The sequence below is a fragment of the Scyliorhinus torazame genome, chromosome 27, assembly GCF_047496885.1.
Source record: "Scyliorhinus torazame isolate Kashiwa2021f chromosome 27, sScyTor2.1, whole genome shotgun sequence".
NCBI classification, from domain to species: Eukaryota; Metazoa; Chordata; class Chondrichthyes; order Carcharhiniformes; family Scyliorhinidae; genus Scyliorhinus; species Scyliorhinus torazame.
This window is the reverse complement of record NC_092733.1, coordinates 12,253,263-12,277,645: the sequence shown is the minus strand read 5'-3', so window position 1 is coordinate 12,277,645 and position 24,383 is coordinate 12,253,263. Positions and strand designations below refer to the sequence as shown.

Below are 24,383 nucleotides of genomic sequence, written 5' to 3'. Positions count from 1 at the left end.
CTCCCATGTTCTGAGGAAGCCACCTTCCTACCCGCGGATGGTGAATTTGATTTTCTCCATTTGGAGAAATTCCGACAGGTCGGACAGCCAGTCCGCAGCTTTGGGTGGTGCTGCTGACCACCAGCTGAGCAGGATTCTACATCAAGTGAGGCAAAAGGCAAGGGCGTCCGCCCTCCTGCCAATGAAGAGACCTGGCTGGTCTGATACCCCGAAGACCGGCCCTTTTGGGCACGCCTCCACCCTCATCCCCATCACTTTGGACACTGCCTCGAAGAAGGTTGTCCAGTACCGAGCAAGTCTGGGGCAAGACCAGAACATGTAGGCGTGGTTTTGGCTGGTGCCTCGAGGGCACCGTTCACATCTGTCTTTCTCCTCCTGGAAGAATCTACTCATCCTTGTGACCCTGTCATCGGTGTATAGGTCCCTGACTGTCAGTGTCCCCCCGTCCTGTCTCCACCTTTTAAAGGTGGCATCAGTGAGCACTGGGACAAACCTATGGTTGTTGCAGATGGGGGCTTTGTCGGACATTTTGGTCAGGTAGAATTGCTGCCGCAATTGGTTCCAGGTCTGGAGTGGTACCACCACTGAGCTGCTGGAGTGTTTTTTGGGTGCCGAGGGCCCGGAGCAAGGTCCCCCTGCAGGAGGCCCATGCCACGCGTACCCACTCGGTTTCTGGCTCCTTAATCCATCCCATTACTCTTTCTGCTGTCGCCGCCCAGTGGTAGTATTGTAGGCCCTCCCCTGGACTCTGTAGGACCTTCTTTTGGATCCTTGCATTCTTCCCCCCATACAAACGCCATGATTAACTTGTCCAGTGAGTTGATAAAGGCCTTGGGGATATAGATCTAAGCAGGAAGACCTGTGCAGCACGTTCATTTTGATCGTCTGCACTCTCCCCGCGAGGGAGAGTGGGAGTGTGTTGCAGCTTTGCAGGTCCTTTTTGACTTCCTCTGTCAGGCTGGTCAGGTTCCAGTTGTGGATCCCCGCCCAGTCGTGAGCGATTTGGATCCCCAGGTAGTGGAATTTGTGTTGGGCTTGTTTAAACAGCAGCCCCCCAGCGCTGCCCCTCCCCCTTGCGGGTTCACCGGGAAGATCTCAGTTTTGCTCATATTGGGTTTGTAGCGTGATGATTCTTTCCATGCTGCTTTATGGGTCTGAGATGTAGAGCATCTGCCAAGAGCGAGACTCTGTGCTCTCTGCCTCCCCATGGATCCGCCTCCAGTTCTTTGCTGTTCTGAGAGCGATCGGTAGTGGTTTGATGGCGAGGGCGAACAGCAGTGAGGACAGCGGGCATCCCTGCCTGGTGCCTCTGTGCAGCTGGAATTACTGGGAGCTGGTGTTGTTTGTCCGTACGCTCGCTACGGGAGCGTTGTATAGGAGCTTCACCCAGCAGGTGAGCCCTGATCCGAGCCCGAACCGCTCCAGTACCTCCATAAGGCACTTCCACTCTGTCTAAGGCCTTTTCTGCGTCTAGGGAAACGACCACCTCTGGTGTCCCCTCCCCGGAAGGGGTTATGATCACATTCAGCAGGCATCTGATATTCGCTGTCTACCTTTTACAAAGCCCATCTGGTCCTCTACGACCACCTCCGGGTGGGTGTTGCACCACCGGCAAGAGAGAGAATCACCTGGGCATTTGTGGGGGTTTGGATATCTGTGTGATATAAGCCTCAGGCTTCCGGTTCGGGATAAATTCGTGGTCGCCATTGTAGAGGGTTCCATCTCTGCTACTCCACTACTGGGCCGATATCTGGGGTTTGAGTATCTGTGTGTGTCTCTCTCCAGCTGGCACTGAAACTTCAGAGGCCAGGGGATGCCGCACTGGGACACCTCCACGGAAGAGAGCACTGAATCAAGCCTGCCGTTTATCCCTAACCGGAAGCCTGAGGCTTATATCACACAGATATCCAAACCCCCACCAATGCCCAGGTGATTCTCTCTCTTGCCGGTGGTGCAACATCCGCCCGGTTCCTACTTCGCTGGAGTAGCTTTCCCAAGAGAGAGAATAGGACACTGCTGTTTATTACCTAACCAGCAGCCTGTCCTGAGTGAACGGTTCGAATCGTTCAAGATGACCCTAGATTCTCGACCCCGGAATTAAGGTGAGGAATATCTTAACAATGACTTGGTCAGAGATCACTGGTGAGAGATTGAAGAATTGAAACAACTCCAATTATCAGCAAATCGAGGTTTATTGCAAAACCCAGGTCAAAATCATCAAACAGAAGAAATTATAATAAAATCTTAAACTCTAACATAAACTAAGTCTATTCAGGAAGTACTATAACGGACACAACGTAAAATCTTATTGTTACACAAGTTTAGCAATGGCACAAAACACAAATCAAGCCCCCTGCCCCAAAGCCTCAACCACTATCAAAGTCAAGGGAGTTTCGCAAGCTGCTGCAGGGTACTTACGGTCACAGGCTGCAGGAGGTCAAGTCGAAGGTGGAGAGGTCAAGCCAAGAGACCCTCAATCGAAACACAGCCCCTTTTATATCCGTTTTACCTGGCTTTTTCCTGTGTTCGGCCAGCCCCTTTTGCATTGAATCCATAAGGTTTAAAGTTCCCGCTGGTCCTGCCCCCTTTGAGCCGGTCAGACCTGTCAAGATGGGAGTACCTCCCCTAGGTCCGCCTCCAGTCTGCTTTTTGAGATAACGAGGTTGAGCTCCCTTGTGAAGATTTTCAAAGTCTTCCATCTGCTCCGGAGATCACTGCTATGTTGATGGGGTGTTGATTGGATTCTGCTCTGGTGGAGGCCAAGTCATTTACATCTGCATGGGGCGATGACCATCCCATTGTCCTGCTTGCAGGCAGGCCCCTTGTGTATTCCCGTGCCCCTTTGTCTGTGTTTTAATCTTATCTAGTTGTCTGGCTCCTTCTTCCTTGTAGCTCCTGGGGGGGGGGGGGGGGGGGGGGGGGGGGGGGTTGTAAATACCTATGCCCCTACTCGGCTCAGCGGACCAAGCCTGCTGGAAAATTTGGTTACGTTCCCTTGGCTGAAAAGTGTCCAGTTTACAGTCTCTGGGTTTTATTCTTGGGCAGTCCAAAAAGGGCCGAATTGCCCGAAAACCTTACATTTGTCTTTCTTAGGTATTGGCGAGATTGAGGCTTGTGCTAGTGTAGGTGGCAGTGTGCCCCTAGCCAGCGAGTCTGTGAACATCTCCCGCAGGTGCGGAGCAAGTGCTGTCGCAAATTCTTTGTAGAAGTCCGCCGGGAGTCTGCCTGGTCCCGGCGCCTTCCCTGCCTGCATGGAGCTAATACTCAACATGATCTCTCCCAGTTCTAGTGGTGCTTCCAGGCCCCGTTTTCTGTTCTCCCCACAACTGGCATGTCCAGTCCGTCAAGGAACTGTTTCATCTCCAAGTCCCCTGTTGGGGCCTCTGAGCTGTACAGCCCTCGGTAAAAGGCCTCAAAGGTTTTGTTGATCTTTTCTGGCTCTGTTTCCAATGTGCCTCTGTTGTCTTGAATTTGCACAATCTCTCTACTGGCTGCCTGCTTTCTCAGCTGGTGTGCCAGCAGGCGGCTGGCTTTGTCTCTGTGTTCGTATAGGATCCCCCATGCCAGGCGGAGTTGGTGCACTGCTTTTCTCGTGGAGAGCAGGTCAAAGTCCATTTGTAGCTTTTTCCTCTCCGCCAGGAGCTCTACGTTCAGGGCCTCGGAGTATTTACGGTCTACCTCCAGTATGGAGTCGACCAACTGCTCTTTCCTCCCTATCTCGTCACGCTTTGAAGGTGATCATTTTTCCTCTGATCACGGCCTTTCGCGCCTCCCAGAGCGTGGAGGGTGAGATGTCCCCGTTTTGGCTGTTTTCCGTATACGTCGCTATGGCCTGTGATACCCTTTCACTGAAAGCCGTGTTGACTAGTAGGGCAATGTCCAACCTCGATGCGGGGCGTTGGGCCCTGCCTGTCTCCAACCTCACATCAATGTAATGTGGAGCATGGTTGGAGATTACGATTGCGGAGTCTTCTGCTTTGACCAACCCTGGAAGCACCGATTTCCCCACCACAAAGAAGTCAATCCTGGTATATATGTTGTGTACTGGGGAGAAGAAGGAGAACTCTTTCTCCACTGGTGGGTGAACCTCCAACGGTCCATCTGTTCCAGAAACCGACCAAGTTCCTTCGCTATGTTTGAGGTATTCCCTGTTTTGGGGTTTGACCTGTCTGTCCGTGGTTCCTGTACACAGTTAAAGTCTCCCTCCCCCCCCATGATCAGTTGATGCGTCGCTATGTCGCGGATTTCCGCCATGGTCTTTTTAATAAATTTTGTGTCATCCCAGTTGGGAGCGTAAATGTTAACAAGCCCTATCGGTGCCCCGTCTAGGGCCTCGCTGATCATGATGTACCATCCCCCTGGGTCCGTAACTGTCTTTGACGCCTTAAACATCGTCCTCATTGATCAGTATTGCCACCCTCCTGGCCCTCGTCCCGGAACTGGAATGTCTTTCCTTACCAGCAGATGGTCGTGCTCTCTCAGGTGTATCTCCTGGAGAAAGATTATGTTGGCTTTCATGTTTCTTAGGTGGGTGAAGACTCTGGATCTTTTCACTGGGCCGTTGAGTCCCCTGACGTTCCAGGTGACTATCCTGGTGGGGTTAGTGTTGTCGTCCCCCTGGCTCCTGTGGGATTAACATTATTTACCTGGTGGACGCGCCCCTGCACTCAGGGTTTCCCTTTGTTAGGGGGCTGTCCGAGATGGCCACTGTCACGGCTCTCCCCACGCGGTCGGGTCCCTGTGCTCCAGGGTTTCCCTTTTTTCCAGGGGGCACCCAACATGGTCGCCAACAGTGCATCCACCATGTGGATCTGCCCCTGCACACTGCCAACTGTGCGTCTGCCAAGTGGGTAGACCCCTGTACTACCTCGTTTCTCCCTCGCCTGCTCTCCGTCCTTCTGCCCGTTCTTTCCCCATCTTACCGGGTACTCTTCTCACTTGCTACGTCACTTTTCCTTCTCTGATGCACTCGTTCTCTCGAACAAGGTCACAATCTTCCCCGTGAAGCGGTCCCTCAGATGGTGGCTGGCCGTTTGTCGCTCAGGGTGTGTTTGATGGGGGGGTGAAAGGTGTTCCCTCGACCCCCCCCGCCGTCAGCCCGTCACTGTGCTGTTGTTCCTTGCCAGCGGCCCCTTATCACGTCCCATGCTGTTGCTGTTCCTACCCGCATTCCTCGGCAGGGGTTGTAAAGAAGTGTTCTTTGCCTTGGTATGTGACCCAGAGCTTCGCTAGGTATAGCATACCAAAGTGTACACTGTTCTTGTATAGGGCTGCTTTTGCCCTGTTGAATTCTGCCCGTTTCCTGACCAGGTCAGCCTCAATGTACTGGCATATCCTTATTCTATTGCCTTTCCCAGCTACAATTCTTGGACTGCCTGGCCCAGTGCAAGATTCATTCCCGGTCCTGGTAATGGTGCAGTTTGGCTATTACTGCCCTCGGTTGTTCCCCAGCTTTGGGTTTTGGGCACAGCAATCGGTGTGCCCTGTCTATTTCTGGTGGGTCGGGGAAAGTTTCTCTTCCCAGCAGGTTGCCCAGCATTTCGTTCACATATACAGTGGGGTCCCTGCCTTCGATCCCCTCTGATAGGCCCACAATCCACAGGTTTTGTCTTCTTGAGCGGCTCTCCTGATCCTCTACTTCACCCTTCAGACTGCCCTGCGTCACCAACTCCTTCTCCAGTGCCACGATCCAATCACTCTCGTCGGTTGCAGCCTTTTCCATGTCCGTGATGGTCGCCTCTTGGGATTCCAGTCTCTTCTCCGCTCTGCTCAGGGCGAGCTGTATTTGGGCCAGGGTCTCAGCCACCGCGGCCTCAGTGTCCGTTTATAAGTCCGCCTTTATCTCCTGCAGGTGCTCCCACAGTGCCTTGGTGAAGGATGCCTTCCAACTCCCGCCCCGATGCAGGGGGAGCTTGTTCTGCCTGCCTTTCTCCTTTTGCTTCAGCGAAACTTGCGTTCCACCACCTCGTGCGCTGGTTGGCTCATCCAAGTGTGGTCGTTCCTGGCCCCTTCCACTACTGGGGCGGGATTCTCCGACCCCCTGCCGGGTCGGAGAATTGCCGGGGGCTGGCGTGAATCCCATCCCCGCCGGTTGCTGAATTCTCCGGCACCGGAGATTCGGCGGGGGCGGGAATCGCGCCACGCCAGTTGGCGGGGCCCCCACCTGGTGATTCTCCGGCCTGGATGGGCCGAAGTCCCACTGCTGGAATGCCTGTCCCGCCGGCGTGGATTAAACCACCTCTCTTACCGGCGGGACAAGGTGGCGCGGGCGGGCTCCGGGGTCCTGGGGGGGGCGCGGGGCGACCTGGCCCCGGGGGGGGTGCCCCCCCATGGTGGCCTGGCCTGCGATCGAGGCCCACCGATCCGCGGGCGGGCCTGTGCCGTGGGGGCACTCTTTTCCTTCCGTCTTCGCCACGGTCTCCACCATGGCGGAGGCGGAAGAGACCCCCTCCACTGTGCATGCGCGGGGATGCCGTGAGCGGTCGCTGACGCTCCCGCGCATGCGCCGCCCGGCAAAGTCATTTCCGCGCCAGCTGGCGGGGCACCAAAGGCCTTTCCCGCCTGTTGGCGGGGCGGAAATCAGTCCGGTGCGGGCCTAGCCCCTCAAGGTTAGGGCTCGGCCGCTCAAGATACGGAGGATTCTGCACCTTTGGGGCGGGGCGATGCCAGACTGATTCGCGCCGTTTTTGGCGCCGGTCGGCGGACATCACGCCGATTGTGGAGAATTCCGCCCCTGGGGCGCAATTTTCCAGTATCGCCGCGATGTCCGTCGACTGGCGCCCAAAACGGCGCAAATCAGTCGTGTATCGCGCCGCCCCAAAGGTGCGGAATGCTCCGCATCCTTGGGGGCCGAGCCCCAACCTTAAGGGGCTAGGCCCGCGCCGGACGAATTTCCGCCCCGCCAGCGTGCGGAAATGGCCTTTGGTGCCCCGCCAGCTGGTGCGGAAATGACATCTCCGGGCGGCGCATGCGCGGGAGCGTTAGCGGCCGCTGACTGCATTCCCGCGCATGCGCAGTGGGGGGAGTCACTTCTGCCTCCGCCATGGTGGAGACCGTGGTGAAGGCGGAAGGAAAAGAGTGCCCCCACGGCACAGGCCCGCCCGCGGATCGGTGGGCCCCGATTGCGGGCCAGGCCACCGTGGGGGCACCTCCCGGGGCCAGATCGCCCCGCGCCGCCCCAGGACGACGGAGCCTGCCCGCGCCGCCTTGTCCCGCCGGTAAGGTAGGTGGTTTAATCTACGCCGGCGGGACAGGCATTTTAACTGCGGGCCGGAGAATCGCGGGGGGGGGGGGGGGGGGGGGGGGAGGGGGGGGCGCCAACCAGCATGGCGCGATTCCCGCCCCCGCCGAATCTCCGGTGCCGGATAATTCGGCAACCGGCGGGGTCGGGATTCACACCAGCCCCCGGCGATTCTCCGACCCGGCGGGGGGTCGGAGAATCGCCCCCCAGGTCATTGCTCGGCCCATAGTTTGACTTTTTCTGGGCATATTTTCTGATATTCAACCTCTTTTCCGTCCTTCCTCTGACTTACCAAGGTTGGGGAATGAGTTACTGCATTTATTTTGGCGAGTTATCGTTGAAAAGTGACCATTTTTCGGGTCCACAGGAGGAGAGCCACCTAACGTGCGACTGCTCAGCACATCGTCATCACTGGAAGTTCCATGTCATAGTTTTTTGATGTAACATGCCAGGTGAGTATTTTAATTACCTTTCAGAAAGTCCATTTTTGAGCACTTGTTAAGATGGAGAAAAGAAAAAAAATCTTCCCGTGCGGAGGAGAGTTGTTTGGGTAGAGTTTTTTAGTGGGTGTTAGGGCAAACAGGAAATATCATAATGGCTGCCTGGTCCACTCTTTGCACCAAATTCAGTTCCTCTGACTGCAATACATCTGAATGTGCAGTGGTGCACATATAAATGTCCAGTGTAATACTGCCCATTTCAGTGCGATCATCCAAGATGAACCTTCAACCCAGGTGATTAAATTATGAGGCCAGAATAACTTCAAAGCCAAGCAAAATATTTTGAAAATTTAACAAGTGACAAAGAGATGGAAGCCATAGAAAAATTAGTTGAGCCTAAGTAATGTTAGTTTTAGAAGCAGTAAACAGCGTATTATTTTTTATTTTTTAAATTCATTTACGAGAAATGGGCATCGCTGGCCAGCATTTATTGTCCATCCCTAGTTCCTGTCAGAAAGGAGCGGTGAGCTGCCTTCTTGAACCGCTGCAGTCCTTCAGGTGTAGGTATACCCACGGTGCTGTTCGGGAGGGAGTTCCAAGATGTTGCCCCTGCGACAGTGAAGGAGCGGCGATATATTTCCAAGTCAGGATGGCGTGTAACTTGGGAGGGGAATTTCCAGGTGGTGGGGTACCCAGGTACCTACTGCTCTTGTTCTTCTCAATGGTAATAGTTGTTGGTTTGGAAGGTGCTGTCTGAGGAACCTTGGTGAGTTACTAATAATAACAATCGCATAGTGTCACAAGTAGGCTTCAATGAAGTTACTGTGAAAAGCCCCTAGTTGCCACATTCCGGCGCCTATTTGGGGAGGTCGGGACGGGAATTGAACCTTCGCTGCTGGTCTTGTTCTGCATTACAAGCCAGCTGTTTAGCCCACTGTGCTAAATCAGCCCCTACTGATTGTACAAGATGCAGTGCATCTTGTAGATGGTACACATAGCTGCCACTGTTCATCGATGATGGAGGGTTTGAATGTTTGTGGAAGGAGAAGCAATCAAGTGGACTGCTTTGTCCTGGATGGTGTTGAGCTTTTTGATTGTTGTTGGAGCTTCACTCATCCAGGAAAGTGGTGAGTATTCCATTACTCGACTTGTACCCTGAAATGAAATGAAAAAATGAAAATGAAAGATGGCAGACAGTCTTTAGAGGGTCAGGAGGTTAGTTACTCGCCGTAGGATTCCTAGCCTTTGACCTGCCCTGGTAGCCACAGTATCAATATGGCTAGCCCAGTTCAGTTTCCTATAAATTTAGAGTACCGAATTCAACTTTTTCCACTTAAGGGGCAATTTAGCGTGGCCAATCCACCTACCCTGCACATCTTTGGGTTATGGAGGCAAAACCCACACAAACATGGGGAGAACGAGCAAACTCCACACAGACAGTGACCCAGAGCCGTGATCGAACCTGGGATCTCGGCGCCGTGAGGCAACCGTGCTGCCCTTCAGTTCAGTTTCTGATCAATGGTAACCCCCAGGATGTTGATTGTGGGGATTTAGTGATGATAATGCAATTGAATTTTAAGGGGCGGTGCTTCGGTCCTCTCTTGTAGAAGATGGTCATTGTATGGCATTTATTTTGGCGATTGAAGAAACAGGAATTCGGAGAATTGTCGCTCTCTGTGTATAAGTGAAATAGTTCAAAGACCTCGGGCGGGATTCCCCGATATCGGCGCGATGTCCGCCGACCGGCGTCAAAAACGTCCGGCATCGCGCCGTCCCAAAGGTGAGGAAGTCTCCGCATCTTGAGGGGCCGAGCCCTTACCTTGAGGGGCTAGGCCCTCGCCGGACTGATTTCCGCCCCGCCAGCTGGCGGGAAAGGCCTTTGGTGCCCCGCCAGCCGGCGCAGAAATGACTTTGTCAGCATGCGCGGGAGCGTCAGCGGCCACTCACGGCATCCCCGCGTATGCGCAGTGGAGGGAGTCTCTTCCGCCTCCGCCATAGTGGAGACCATGGCGAAGGCAGAAGGAAAAGAGTGCCCCCAGGGCACAGGCCCGCTCGCGGATCGGTGGGCCCCGATCACGGGCCAGGCCACAGTGGGGGCACCCCCCCGGTGCCAGATCGCCCTGCGCCCCACCCAGGACCCCGGAGCCCGTCAGCGCCGCCGTGTCCCGCCGTCCCAAAGGTGGTTCAATCCACGCCGGCTGGAGTGGGTTGACAGCGGCGGGACTTTGGCCCATCGCGGACCGTAGAATCGCCGGGGGATTCCCGCCGACCGGCGCGGCGCGATTCCCACCCCGCCAAATATCCGGTGGCGGAGAATTCGCGACACGGCGGGGGCGGGATTCACGCCGGCCCCCGCCGATTCTCCGAACCGGTGGGGCGTCGGAGAATCGCGCCCCTGGTGCGGGATTCTCCGACCCCCCGCCGGATCGGAGAATCGCCGGGGGGGGGGCTGGTGTGAATCCCCCCCCCCCCCCCCCCCGCCGTCCTCCGAATTCTCTGTCCCCCCAAAAGTCGACACGGCGTGAAACGCTCCACCCGCCTCGGAGAATGGCGGGGACCGGCGCGACGCAATGGGCCCCGGGGCCGCCCGAATTCTCCAGGCCGCGATGGGCCGAAGTCACGCCCGTTTAACGAGGGTCCCACCGGCGTAAATAATGGTAGGTCCCTACCGGAGGGACCCAGCTCTGTGGGCGGCCTCCGGGGTCGTCGGGGTGGGGGGTGGGGTGGGGGGGGGGGGGATCTGGCCCCAGGGGGTGCCCCCACGGTGGCCTGGCCCGTGGTCGGTGCCCACCGATCCGCGGGTGGGCCTGTGCCGTGGGGGCACTCTATTCCTACGCGCCAGCCGTGTAGGCCTCCGCAATGGCCGACGCGAAGGTGAACCCCCCTGCGCATGCGCGGGGATGATGTCAGCAGACGCTCCCGCGCAAGCGTGGACCCGCGCCAGCCAGCGGAGTCCCTTCGGCCCCGGCTGATGCGGCGCCAAAGGCCTTCCACGCTGGCTGGCGGCGCGCAAACCACTCTGCCGCCATCCTAGCCCCTGAAGATGCGGAGAATTCCGCACCTTTGGGGCGGCCCAACGCCGGAGTGGTTCCTGCAACTCCACTGCGCCGGTTCTGCCCGCCCCGCCGATTCCCGGACAATCCCGCCCCTGTTTTGTTTTATTCATGGCATTTGAATATTACAGGAAAAGCTGCATTTTGTGCTGTTAGGAAAGGAGTTCCAAGATTTTAATAAGTGGGTGATACACTTTCAAGTCAGGATCAGGGGCGAAATTCTCCGGAAACGGCGTGATGTCCGCCGACTGGTGCCCAAAACGGCTCCAATTAGACGGGCATCGCGCCGCCCCAAAGGTGCGGAATGCTCCGCATCTTTGGGGGCCGAGCCCCAACATTGAGGGGCTAGGCCGACGCCGGAGGAATTTCCGCCCCGCCAGCTGGCGGAAATGGCCTTTGTTGCCCCGCCAGCTGGCGCGGAAATGACATCTCGGGGCGGCGCATGCGCGGGAGTGTCAGCGGCCGCTGACAGTTTCCCGCGCATGCGCAGTGGAGGGAGTCTCTTCTGCCTCCGCCATGGTGGAGACCGTGGCGGAGGCGGAAGGGAAAGAGTGCCTCCACGGCACAGGCCCGCCCGCAGATCGGTGGGCCCCGATCGTGGGCCAGGCCACCGTGGGGGCACCCCCCGGGGTCAGATCGCCCCGCGCCCCCCCCAGGACCCCGGAGCCCGCCCGCGCCGCCTTGTCCCGCTGGTAAGGTAGGTGATTTAATTTACGCCGGCGGGACAGGCAATTTATCGGAGGGATTTCGGCCCATCCGGGCCAGAGAATCGACTGGGGGGGCCCGCCAACCGGCGCGGCGCGATTCCGGCCCCGCCGAATATCCGGTGCTGGCGACTTCGGCAACCGGCGGGGGCGGGATTCACGCCAGCCCCCGGCGATTCTCCGACCCGGCGGGGGTCGGAGAATGTCGCCCCAGGTGTGATTTGAAGGGAAACTTTCCCTTGCAGCTGCTTCCTTTGTTCCTTTAGGTATAGAGATTGTGGGCTTGGGAGGGGCTTTGTAAGGAGCGCCGGCAAGTTGACAGCCTTTTTCCCCACTGTCGATTGGTGATGCACAGGATGAATGTTTAAAATGGCGGTTGGGTCCAATTAAGTGCTTTTGTTTCATGGGACGAAATTCTCCCCCAACGGCGCGATGTCCGCCGACTGGCACCAAACACGGCGCCAACCAGACGGGCATCGCGCCGGCCCAAAGGTGCGGAATGCTCCTTTCCCGGAGGGATTTCCGCCCCGCCAGCTGGCGGAAATGGCGTATGTTGCCCCACCAGCTGGCGCGGAAATGCGGCGCATGTGCGGGAGCGTCAGCGGCCGCTGACAGTTTCCCAGCGCATGCGCGGGAGCGTCAGCTGCCGCTGGCAGTTTCCCGCGCATGCGCAGTGGGGAGAGTCTCTTCCGCCTCCGCCATGGTGGAGGCCGTAGCGGAGGCGGAAGGGAAAGAGTGCCCCCACGGCACAGGCCTGCCCGCGGATCGGTGGGCCCCGATCGCGGGCCAGGCCACCGTGGGGGCACCCCCCAGGTCAGATCGCCCCGCGCCCCCCCCCCCAGGACCCCGGAGCCCGCCCGCGCCGCCTGGTCCCGCCGGTAAATACATGGTTTGATTTACGCCAGCGGGACAGGCAATTTCTGGGCGGGACTTCGGCCCATCCGGGCCGGAGAATTGAGCGGGGGGGCCCGCCAACCGGCGCGGCCCGATTCCCGCCCCCGCCCAATCTCCGGTACCGGAGACTTCGGCGGGGCGGGGGCGGGATTCACGGCAGCCTACGGCCATTCTCCGACACGGCGGGGGGTCGGAGAATGACGCCCATGGTGTCAAGCTTCTTAAGTGTTGTTGGAGCTGCACCTATCCAGAAAATGGAAAGAATTCCATTTCACTCCTGATTTACATACCTACATAGAAGATAGGAGCAGGAGGAGGCCTTTTGGCCCTTCGAGCCTGCTCCGCCATTCATCACGATCATGGCTGATCATCCAACTCAATAGCCTAATCCTGATTTCTCCCCATAGCCTTTGATCCCATTCTCCCAAGTGCGATATCTAGTCGCCTCTTGCATATATTCAGTGTTTTCGCATCAACTACTTCCTGTGGTAATGAATTCCACAGGCTCACCACTTTTGGGTGAAAGAAATGTCTCCTCATCTTCGTCCGAAATGGTTTACCCTGAATCCTCAGACTGTGACCCCTGGTTCTGGACACACCTATCATTGGGAACATCTTCCCTGCATCTATCCTGTCTCGTGCTGTTAGAATTTTATAATTCTCGAAGAGATTCCCCCTCAATCTTCTGAACTCCAGCGAGAACAATCCTCACCGAGTCAATCTCTCATATGACAGCCCCGCCATCCCTGGAATCAGTCTGGTAAACCTTCGCTGCACTCCCTCGAGAGCAAGAACATTCTTCCTCAGAAAAGGAGACCAAAACTGCACCCAATACTCCAGGTGTGGCCTCACCAAGGCCCTGTACAATTGCAGCAACACATCCCTGCTTCTATACTCGAAACCTCTTGCAATGAAGGCCAACATACCATTAGCCTTCTTTACCGCCTGCTGCACCTGCAAGCTTACCTTCAGCGACTGGTGCACAAGGACAGCCAGGTCCCGCTGCACACTCCGCTCTCCCAGTTTACAACCATTCAGGTAGTAATCTGCCTTCCTGTTTTTGCTTCCAAAGTGAACAATCTCACACTTATCCAAATTATACTGCACCTGCCATTGAATTGCTCACCTGCCCAACCTGTCCGGATCATGCTGTAGGATCACTGCATTCTCTTCACAATTCACCCTCCCACCCAACTTGGTATCATCTGAAAACTTTGAGATGTTACATTTTGTTCCCTCATCCAAATCATTAATATATATTGTGAATAGCTGGGGTCCCAGTACCGATCCCTGTGGCACTCCACTAGTTACTGCCTGCCAATTTGAAAAGGGCCCATTAATTCCTACTCTTTGTTTTCTCTCTGCCAACCAGTTTTCTATCCACCTCAATACATTTCCCCCAATCCCATGCGCTTTAATTTTGCACAATAATCTCTCATGCGGGACTTTGTCAAACGCCTTCTGAAAGTCCAAATATACCACATCGACTGGCTCCCCCTTGTCAACTGTACTGGTTACATCTTCAAAGAATTCCAACAGATTTGTCAAACATGATTTCCCCTTCATAAATCCATACGGACTCTGACTGATCCTGCTACTGCTTTCTAAATGTTCCGCTATAAAGTCCTTGATAATGGATTCAAAGATTTTCCCCACTCCGATGTTAGGCTTACTGCTCTATAATTCCCTGCTTTCTCTCTACCTCCCTTGTTGAATATTGGAGTGGCATGAGCTCCCCTCCAATCGGCAGGGACAGTTCCAGGGTCTAAAGAATCCCAGAAGATGACCACCAATGCATCCACTATTCCCAGAGCCACCTCCTTAAACACTCTGGGATGCAGATCATCAGTCCCTGAGGATTTATCCGCCTTCAATCCCATCAATTTTCCCAGCACCATTACTCTACTAATGTTGATCCCCCTCAGTGCTTCCCTCTCACTAAACCTTTCATTCTCCAGTATTTCTGGGATCTGATTTGTGTCCTCTTTTGTGAACAAAGAACAAAGAAATGTACAGCACAGGAACAGGCCCTTCGGCCCTCCAAGCCCGCGCCGACCATACTGCCCGACTAAACTACAATCTTCTACACTTCCTGGGTCCGTATCCTTCTATTCCCATCCTATTCATATATTTGTCAAGATGCCCCTTAAATGTCCCTATCGTCCCTGCTTCCACTACCTCCTCCGGTAGTGAGTTCCAGGCACCCACTACCCTCTGCGTAAAAAACTTGCCTCGTACATCTACTCTAAACCTTGCCCCTCTCACCTTAAACCTATGCCCCCTAGTAATTGACCCCTCTACCCTGGGGAAAAGCCTCTGACTATCCACTCTGTCTATGCCCCTCATAATTTTGTATACCTCTATCAGGTCGCCCCTCAACCTCCTTCGTTCCAGAGAGAACAAACCGAGTTTATTCAATCGCTCCTCATAGCTTATGCCCTCCATACCAGGCAACATTCTGGTAAATCTCTTCTGCACCCTCTCTAAAGCCTCCACATCCTTCTGGTAGTGTGGCGACCAGAATTGAACACTATACTCCAAGTGTGGCCTAACTAAGGTTCTATACAGCTGCAACATGACTTGCCAATTCTTATACTCAATGCCCCGGCCAATGAAGGCAAGCATGCCGTATGCCTTCTTGACTACCTTCTCCACCTGTGTTGCCCCTTTCAATGACCTGTGGACCTGTACTCCTAGATCTCTTTGACTTTCAATACTCTTGAGGGTTCTACCATTCACTGTATATTCCCTACCTGCATTAGCCCTTCCAAAATGCATTACCTCACATTTGTCCGGATTAAACTCCATCTGCCATCTCTCCGCCCAAGTCTCCAGACAATCTAAATCCTGCTGTATCCTCAGACAGTCCTCATCGCTATCCGCAATTCCACCAACCTTTGTGTCGTCTGCAAACTTACTAATCAGACCAGTTACATTTTCCTCCAAATCATTTATATATACTACAAAGAGCAAAGGTCCCAGCACTGATCCCTGTGGAACACCACTGGTCACAGCCCTCCAATTAGAAAAGCATCCCTCCATTGCTACCCTCTGCCTTCTATGGCCTAGCCAGTTCTGTATCCACCTTGCCAGTTCACCCCTGATCCCGTGTGACTTCACCTTTTGTACTAGTCTACCATGAGGGACCTTGTCAAAGGCCTTACTGAAGTCCATATAGACAACATCTACTGCCCTACCTGCATCAATCATCTTAGTGACCTCATCGAAAAACTCTATCAAGTTAGTGAGACACGACCTCCCCTTCACAAAATCGTGCTGCCTCTCACTAATACGTCCATTTGCTTCCAAATGGGAGTAGATCCTGTCTCGAAGAATTCTCTCCAGTAATTTCCCTACCACTGAAGTAAGGCTCACCGGCCTGTAGTTCCCGGGATTATCCTTGCTACCCTTCTTAAACAGAGGAACAACATTGGCTATTCTCCAGTCCTCCGGGACATCCCCCGAAGACAGCGAGGATCCAAAGATTTCTGTCAAGGCCTCAGCAATTTCCTCTCCAGCCTCCTTCAGTATTCTGGGGTAGATCCCATCAGGCCCTGGGGACTTATCTACCTTAATATTTTTTAAGACACCCAACACCTCGTCTTTTTGGATCACAATGTGACCCAGGCTATCTACACCCCCTTCTCCAGACTCAACATCTACCAATTCCTTCTCTTTGGTGAATACTGATGCAAAGTATTCATTTAGTACCTCGCCCATTTCCTCTGGCTCCGCACATAGATTCCCTTGCCTATCCTTCAGTGGGCCAACCCTTTCCCTGGCTACCCTCTTGCTTTTTATGTACGTGTAAAAAGCCTTGGGATTTTCCTTAACCCTATTTGCCAATGACTTTTCATGACCCCTTCTAGCCCTCCTGACTCCTTGCTTAAGTTCCTTCCTACTTTCCTTATATGCCACACAGGCTTAGTCTGTTCCCAGCCTTTTAGCCCTGACAAATGCCTCCTTTTTCTTTTTGACGAGGCCTACAATATCACTCGTCATCCAAGGTTCCCGAAAATTGCCGTATTTATCTTTCTTCCTCACAGGAACATGCCTGTCCTGTATTCCCTTCAACTGACACTTGAAAGCCTCCCACATGTCAGATGTTGATTTGCCCTCAAACATCCGCCCCCAATCTATGTTCTTCAGTTCCCGCCTAATATTGTCATAATTAGCCTTCCCCCAATTTAGCACATTCATCCTCGGACCACTCTTATCCTTGTCCACCAGTACTTTAAAACTTACTGAATTGTGGTCACTGTTACCGAAATGCTCCCCTACTGAAACATCTACCACCTGGCCGGGCTCATTCCCCAATACCAGGTCCAGTACTGCCCCTTCCCTAGTTGGACTGTTTACATATTGTTTTAAGAAGCTCTCCTGGATGCTCCTTACAAACTCCGCCCCGTCTAAGCCCCTGGCACTAAGTGAGTCCCAGTCAATATTGGGGAAGTTGAAGTCTCCCATCACCACAACCCTGTTGTTTTTACTCTTTTCCAAAATCTGCCTACCTATCTGCTCCTTTATCTCCCGCTGGCTGTTGGGAGGCCTGTAGTATACCCCCAACATTGTGACTGCACCCTTCTTATTCCTGATCTCTACCCATATAGCCTCACTGCCCTCTGAGGTGTCCTCTCGCAGTATAGCTGTGATATTCTCCCGAACAAGTAGCGCAACTCCGCCTCCCCTTTTACATCCCCCTCTATCCCGCCTGAAACATCTAAATCCTGGAACGTTTAGCTGCCAATCCTGCCCTTCCCTCAACCAGGTCTCTGTAATGGCAATAACATCATAGTTCCAAGTAGTAATCCAAGCTCTAAGTTCATCTGCCTTACCCGTAATGCTCCTTGCATTAAAACATATGCACTTCAGGCCACCAGACCCGCTGTGTTCAGCAACTTTTCCCCGTCTGCTCTGCCTCAGAGCCACACTGTCCCTATTCCCTAGTTCTCCCTCAATGCTCTCACCTTCTGACCTATTGCTCCCGTACCCACCCCCCTGCCATACTAGTTTAAACCCTCCCGTGTGACACTAGCAAACCTCGCGGCCAGGATATTTATGCCTCTCCGGTTTAGATGCAACCCGTCCATCTTATACAGGTCACACCTGCCCCGGAAGAGCTCCCAGTGGTCCAGAAAACGGAAACCCTCCCTCCTACACCAGCTGTTTAGCCACGTGTTTGTCTGCTCTATCTTCCTATTTCTAGCCTCACTGGCACGTGGCACAGGGAGTAATCCCGAGATTACAACCCTCGAGGTCCTGTCTTTTAACTTTCTGCCTAGCTCCCTGAACTCCTGCTGCAGGACCTCATGCCCCTTCCTGTCTATGTCGTTAGTACCAATATGTACAACGACCTCTGCCTGTTTGCCCTCCCCCTTCAGGATTCCCTCTACCCGTTCGGAGACATCCTGGACCCTGGCACCAGGGAGGCAACATACCATCCTGGAGTCTCTTTCACGTCCACAGAAGCGCCTATCTGTGCCCCTGACTATAGAGTCCCCTATTACTATTACTCTTCTGCGCTTTGACCCTCCCTTCTGAACATCAGAGCCAGCCGTGGTGCCACTGCTCTGGCTGCTGCTGTTTTCCCCTGATAGGCTATCCCCCCCGACAGTATCCAAAGGGGTATATCTGTTCGAGAGGGGACAACCACAGGGGATTCCTGCACTGACTGCCTGCCCTTTCTGGTGGTCACCCATTTCTCTGCCTGCACCTTGGGTGTGACCACATTTACATAACTGCGATCTATGACGCTTTCCGCCACCTGCATGCTCCTAAGTGCATCCAATTGCTGCTCCAACCGAACCATGCGGTCTGTGAGGAGCTCCAGTTGGGTGCACTTTCTGCAGATGAAGCCACCCGGGACGCTGGAAGCCTCCCGGACCTGCCACATCTCACAGTCAGAGCACAGCACCCCTCTAACTGACATTGCGTCAATTAATTAAAATTAAAATTTGTCTCTTTTTTTTTAAATACTTTTTTTTTTTAAATTGCAAAGTTACTGTCAACTATCTGTTTCCTAGCACTAGATTTCTAATAGAAATGCGATCGCTAACTATAATACTCTCCGATCTCTGGCTTAGATATCCTCTAAATTATAATTAAGTTATTATGTTTAATTAGTTCCCAAATACTCAAATATTTTTTAAATTTAGGTTAGAATCCCAACCAGCCACTCAGGTCACAGCTTTTCTGTGATGTCGCTTCAATTTCCCCCCGACACACACAATTTGAAAAAAGGTATAAAAGTAAAAATCACTTACTTGCCTTCTGAGTGTCTGAGATGTTCTCAGGTTCTCTCGCTGACAGAGACTGCTCCTCCACCATCGATCCTTGACCTGCACAATGCTAATAATATAATAATATAATATGGCACTTACCATACACCAATGGGTCTTATTATTAGGTTAGAGGAGGAGGGCGGGTGGGAGACACTACACGTGTAGTGTCTCGGGTTTCCTCTCCACCAGAATTTATTGGTTTGGGGGGGGGCACTTGCCAGAGGTAGAACTTCCGGTTCCCGCCTTATATAAAAACAAATAAAACTGAAAAGAAGAACAGACACGGGACCAGGCAAGGCTTTTTAAACTAACTACTCACCTCCAAGAAGGCCCCTGCGCACCGCTGCCGCCGAAATCCAAAGGGCTGCTCCTGTAAAGGTAAGTGGTTTTAAAGTCGCTACTCACCTCCAAGAAGGCCCCTGCGCACTGCTGCCGCCGAAATCCAAAGGGCTGCTCCTGTAAAGGTAAGTGGTTTTAAATTCACTACTCACCTCCAAGAAGGCCCCTGCGCACTGCTGCCGCCGAAATCCAAAGGGCTGCTCCTGTAAAGGTAAGTGGTTTTAAAGTCGCTACTCACCTCCAAGAAGGCCCCTGCGCACTGCTGCCGCCGAAATCCAAAGGGCTGCTCCTGTAAAGGTAAGGTTTTTAAACTAACTACTCACCTCCCAGAAGGCCCCTGCACACCGCTGCCGCCGAAATCCAAAGGGCTGCTCCTGTAAAGGTAAGGTTTTTAAACTAACTACTCACCTCCCAGAAGGCCCCTGCGCACCGCTGCCGCCGAAATCCAAAGGGCTGCTCCTGTAAAGGTAAGGTTTTTAAACTAACTACTCACCTCCCAGAAGGCCCCTGCGCACCGCTGCCGCCGAAATCCAAAGGGCTGCTCCTGTAAAGGTAAGTGGTTTTAAAGTCGCTACTCACCTCCAAGAAGGCCCCTGCGCACTGCTGCCGCCGAAATCCAAAGGGCTGCTCCTGTAAAGGTAAGGTTTTTAAACTAACTACTCACCTCCAAGAACCAAAGTATTTTGTCAGCCATTTCTTTGTCCCTTAATATGCATTCCCCTGTTTCTGTCTGTAGGGGGCCTACATTTCTCTTTACCAATCTCTTTCTCTTCACATATCTATAAACTCTTCATGTTAGTCTTTATGTTCCCTGCAAGCTTACTGAAGTACTGTACCTTCCCCTTCTTAATCAATCACTTTGTCCTTCTTTGATGAATTCTAAACTGCTCCCAAGCCTCAGACCAATTGTTTTTCTTGGCCAATCTGTGTGCTTCTTCCGTGGATCAGATACTATTTCTAATTTCCTTTGTAAGCCATGGATTGACCCTCTTACATATTTTGCTTTTGTGCCAGACAGGAGTGAACTGTTGTTCCGCCATGCGTTCCTTGAATGTTTGCCATTGCTTATCCACTGTCATCCCTTTAAGTAACTCTCCCAAATCTATCAAGGCCAACTCACGCCTCATATCTTCAGAGTTTCCTTTATTAAAATGCAGCACCCTAGTTTCTGAATCAACTACTTCACTCTCCATCTTGATAAAAAATTCTATCATGTTATGGTCGCTCATCTCCAAGGTGTCTCGCACAGCTAGATTGGCAATGATTCTCTTCTCATTACACGTCTAAGGTGGCCTGCTCTCTAGTTGGTTCCTCCATATATTGGTCAAGAAAACCATTCCGTATACACTCCAGGAATTCCTCCTCTACGGCATTGTGGCTAATTTGACCTATGTGAAGATTAAAATCACCCATGATCACCGCTATTCCCGTGTTATAAGCATCTCTAATTTCATGTTTAATGCCATTCCCAACCTCACCACTGCAATTCGGGAGTCTATATATGAAATCCACTAATGTTTTTTGCCCCTTGGTATTTCTCAACTCTACCCATGCAGACTCCACATTGTCAGAGCTAATATCCTTTCTCACTATTGTGTTAAATTGCTCTTTAACCGCAGTGACACACCACCATCTTTTCTTTTATGCCTGTCCTTCCTAAATACTGAAAACCCTGGGTCAGTCAGTTCCCATCCCTGGTCACTCTGCAGCCATGTCTCCGTAACCCCAATTATATCATACCCATTTATATCTATCTCAAATTTGTGCCTTGTTCATGGCTTTGGGATGACACGCAGTTAGTTATCCGTGGCAGCATTCCCAAACTCTTTAACGTGCAGTTGTAACCACTGTAATTATGTGACAAGTTCAGTTCAGTTTTTGGTCAATGGTGAACTTCAAGATAGCGATGGTGGCCGATTCAATATGTTAAACAGGATTCTCTCAGAAACTCTGACATGGCAAGTCCACTTCTTCATAGAACCCCTACAGTGCAGAAGGGGCATTTGGTCCAACAGGTCTGTACTGACAATCGAAAGAGCACTCTACCTTGGCCTACTCCCTCACCTAATCCCCGTTACCCCACGCATGGATCATGGCCAATCTACCTAACCTTCAAATCTTTGGACACGAACGGGCAATTCAGCATGGCCAATCTATCTAACCTTCAAATCTTTGGACACGACGGGGCAATTCAGCATGGCCAATCTACCGAACCTTCAAATCTTTGGACACGACGGGGCAATTCAGCATGGCCAATCTACCTAACCTTCAAATCTTTGGACACGAACGGGCAATTCAGCATGGCCAATCTACCGAACCTTCAAATCTTTGGACACGAACGGGCAATTCAGCATGGCCAATCTACCTGACATGGACATCTTTGGAATGTGGGAGGGGGAAACCAGAGCACCCAGAGGAAACCCACATAGACACAGGGAGAATGTGCGAAGTCCACACAGACAGTCACCCAAGGCTAAATTAAGCTGGGTCCCTGGCGCCATGAGGCCGCAATGCTAACACTGTGCCACCGTGCTGCCTTTTAAAGTACAGCTGTGAATTATACTGTATAATTTTTCCAATTGGAATGGAAAATGTGAACCAGTATCTTACTAATTACCATTTACTCTCTTCTTCAGGTGATGATGATGATTTCTATTCTCGCTACAAGGATATTATATCCAGGAGTGACTTTCCAGAAAGCTGGCTGTGGCAACTGAAGACCCTGCCCACAAATCCCGGAGAAGGGTACAAATTATTATTGTGCATTTGTAAGAATGTGTAGTATTTGCACTGCTTCTTATGACTGAATACATAAAATTGTCACTCAGTAGTATTCTTTCAATCCAAAGTGTTAGGATCCTATTGGTGTCACAATTGGATGGACAGATTCCAGAGCCGAACACTGATGATCGTAAATTTTACTTTTTTTTAGAAATTGTGGAGGAACACAGGTACATGACGTCAAATTAATTTTTAGCAAGAAGAAAAAAACAACGATTAAACACGGAAAGTTGGATTATAATACAATACCAATTTACTTCCCCCTTAGCTTCACAAATGTATTACTCCCCACTTAGCTTCACAAATGTATTACTCCCCCCTTAGCTTCACAAATGTATACAGTTTTTGAAGGTAACAACCCACTCTGAAACCAAATGGCTGATGCCATTCAACTAATGTTCTGTGGTTCTTGCCTCAAATTCCCCCCGTGGATTGTCACATCAGTGTTTCCAAACTCCACAACTCATAAAGTCACTCTTTAAATCTTCTTTCAAACAATGCTATCCATCAGTTGTTGCATTCAGAATTCACTCCGGGTTTTCTAATTATTTTGTCAAACAAAGATTCTGTTGCACTGTTTTGATAAGAAATCTAGCACCAGGTTTTCCACCTCTCCTTTCAGGCTTCATTTATTTTGAGTTACAACATGTATTCAAAATTCTGCACAAACTCAGGTATTCAGTCCCCAACAGAATACTACTGCTTGAAAAACTGGAAATAAGGATGCCGAATGTTAAGATTGCTTCAATATATGCTTGGTCTGTAGCCACCTGATCAGCTGTTCTCTTTCCAGGCCTAACTTCCATAAACAGGAAAAGCAGTTCCTATTTGCTCCTTTTTCGCTCAATATTCCTGAAGCTTCTTTTCCAATCCCTAGTTTCTAGAACTAACTGTCCTTTACTTCCCCTGGAGCTTGCTTCTGTGTACCTTCTTCCACTGAAAGGCTTTTTCGCTTTTCTGCTTCTCGCAGAGCTGCTCACTCTTTCGCTTCCTAGTCTAGGGGAAGCCTAGGGGCTTTTCACAGTAACTTCATTTGAAGCCTACTTGTGACAATAAGCGATTTTCATTTTCATTTTTTATTCAGTCCCAACTGCTAAGAATTCAATTAAAACTACACTCAAAGAGTGTTCCTACCTGAAAGGTGCCCCCTGATTGCTAAGCAATGATTTTTTCTTCTCCCAACTTGTTTACTTTTCATGTCATAACCTCTCTAAACACAATAGAAGCATAGTTTGAACTGAAACCAAAACCACATTTAAAAGCGCCTTTGTCTAACATGAATCTAACTGTAGGGTTATCCTTCTGGATGTGGCAACACTAAATTAAAAACTATATCTTATTTCTAAATTTTAGCAATACTAATATTAATTACTTAAAACTACCTGTTTTCCTGACAAAAGGTTGTAAGTCAGAAAAAGACTTCTGCAGCATCTTTCATGGCCTAACATTGTCCCAGCCAGTTCAACAGACAATTAAGCACTATTTTTGAAGGATTTTCATGAAATGTAACTTAAAGGATTACATTTGTAACATAGGAAACACGACAGCCAATATGCTCACCACAAGCTCCCGCAATAAGTAATGTTTGACAAAAAGAAAATTCTGTAGATGCTGGAAATCTGAAAAAAATATTGATTGCTAAGGTCTGGCAGCATCTAATGAGAGGGAACCGAGTTGATGCTTCAGGTCTGTCTCCTTTCATCAGAACTGGGAAAGTAAGAACTGTATTAAGTTTGAGCAAGTGAAAGGGTGAAAGATGGAATACCAAAGAGAAGGTCTGTGATAGTTTAGAAGACGGGAGAGGTCAAATGACAAAAAGATTTAATTGTCAGAACTCAAATGGGATAAGTAAAGAAAATAAGGAAAAATAAACCAGTAAGATGAAATCCTGTTCTTTGAGCCTGTGTTGAGCTTCACTGAAGCACTGTAGTAGGCCAAGGACAGAGAGGTTCGAGTGGTTTAAAGTTGAAGAATTGAAATGATGAGCAACAAGAAGCTCAGGGTCATGCTTAAGGACTGAGTGGAGGTGTTTTAAAAAGCAGTAAGTTTCCCAGTGTCAATAAAATCATGTCGTGAACATCAAATATTGTGTGCTAAATTGAAAGAACTGTCACGTTAGCACTAGTTTGCTTGAAAGAAGTGTTTGGGGCCTTGGATGTTTAGAAGAGAGAACGTAAAAGGGCAGGAGTTGGAGGACTTTCAGTGCAATGTAGGAGGTGCAATTGCATTATGTTTCTGTCCGAGTGCGCTCCTCTCTGCGGTGCAATTGCATTAAAGGGGGCTCCCGCTAAGTTCCCAATATTTTGGTCCTTTTCACCCGTTTTTGTCTCGGAATTGTTTGGGGAGTTTTAACCCAGGAGCTTAACAGTAACATGCAGCGCAGAGAGCATTGGGCCTGGTCACAAGAAGCCTGGAGAGCATCGGATCCGTCCTGAAAAAGTGCGGACAGGAACGGACCCAACATGAAACAGCTCAGAGAGCATTGGACAGAAACATCGCAGAGAGGATCGCACTCGGACAGAAACATCGCAGAGAGGATCGCACTCGGACAGAAACATCGTGGAAAGTAGCGGACTCGGCGAGAAACATCGTGGAGAAGAGTGCACTGAGACAGAAACATCGCGGAGAAGAGTGTACTCGGACAGAAACAT

General features: G+C 51.5%; 1 protein-coding gene across 1 annotated transcript in view; it reads left to right on the top strand.

Moving 5' to 3' along the window:
• Nucleotides 1–24,383, top strand: part of LOC140403226 (complement C3-like) — a 466,462-nt gene that overhangs the window by 154,383 nt on the left and 287,696 nt on the right. Inside the window, exon 18 of the mRNA XM_072490983.1 lies at nucleotides 21,588–21,696. Coding sequence (XP_072347084.1) covers nucleotides 21,588–21,696 — 109 coding nt within the window. The remainder of the gene's footprint in view (nucleotides 1–21,587; nucleotides 21,697–24,383) is intronic.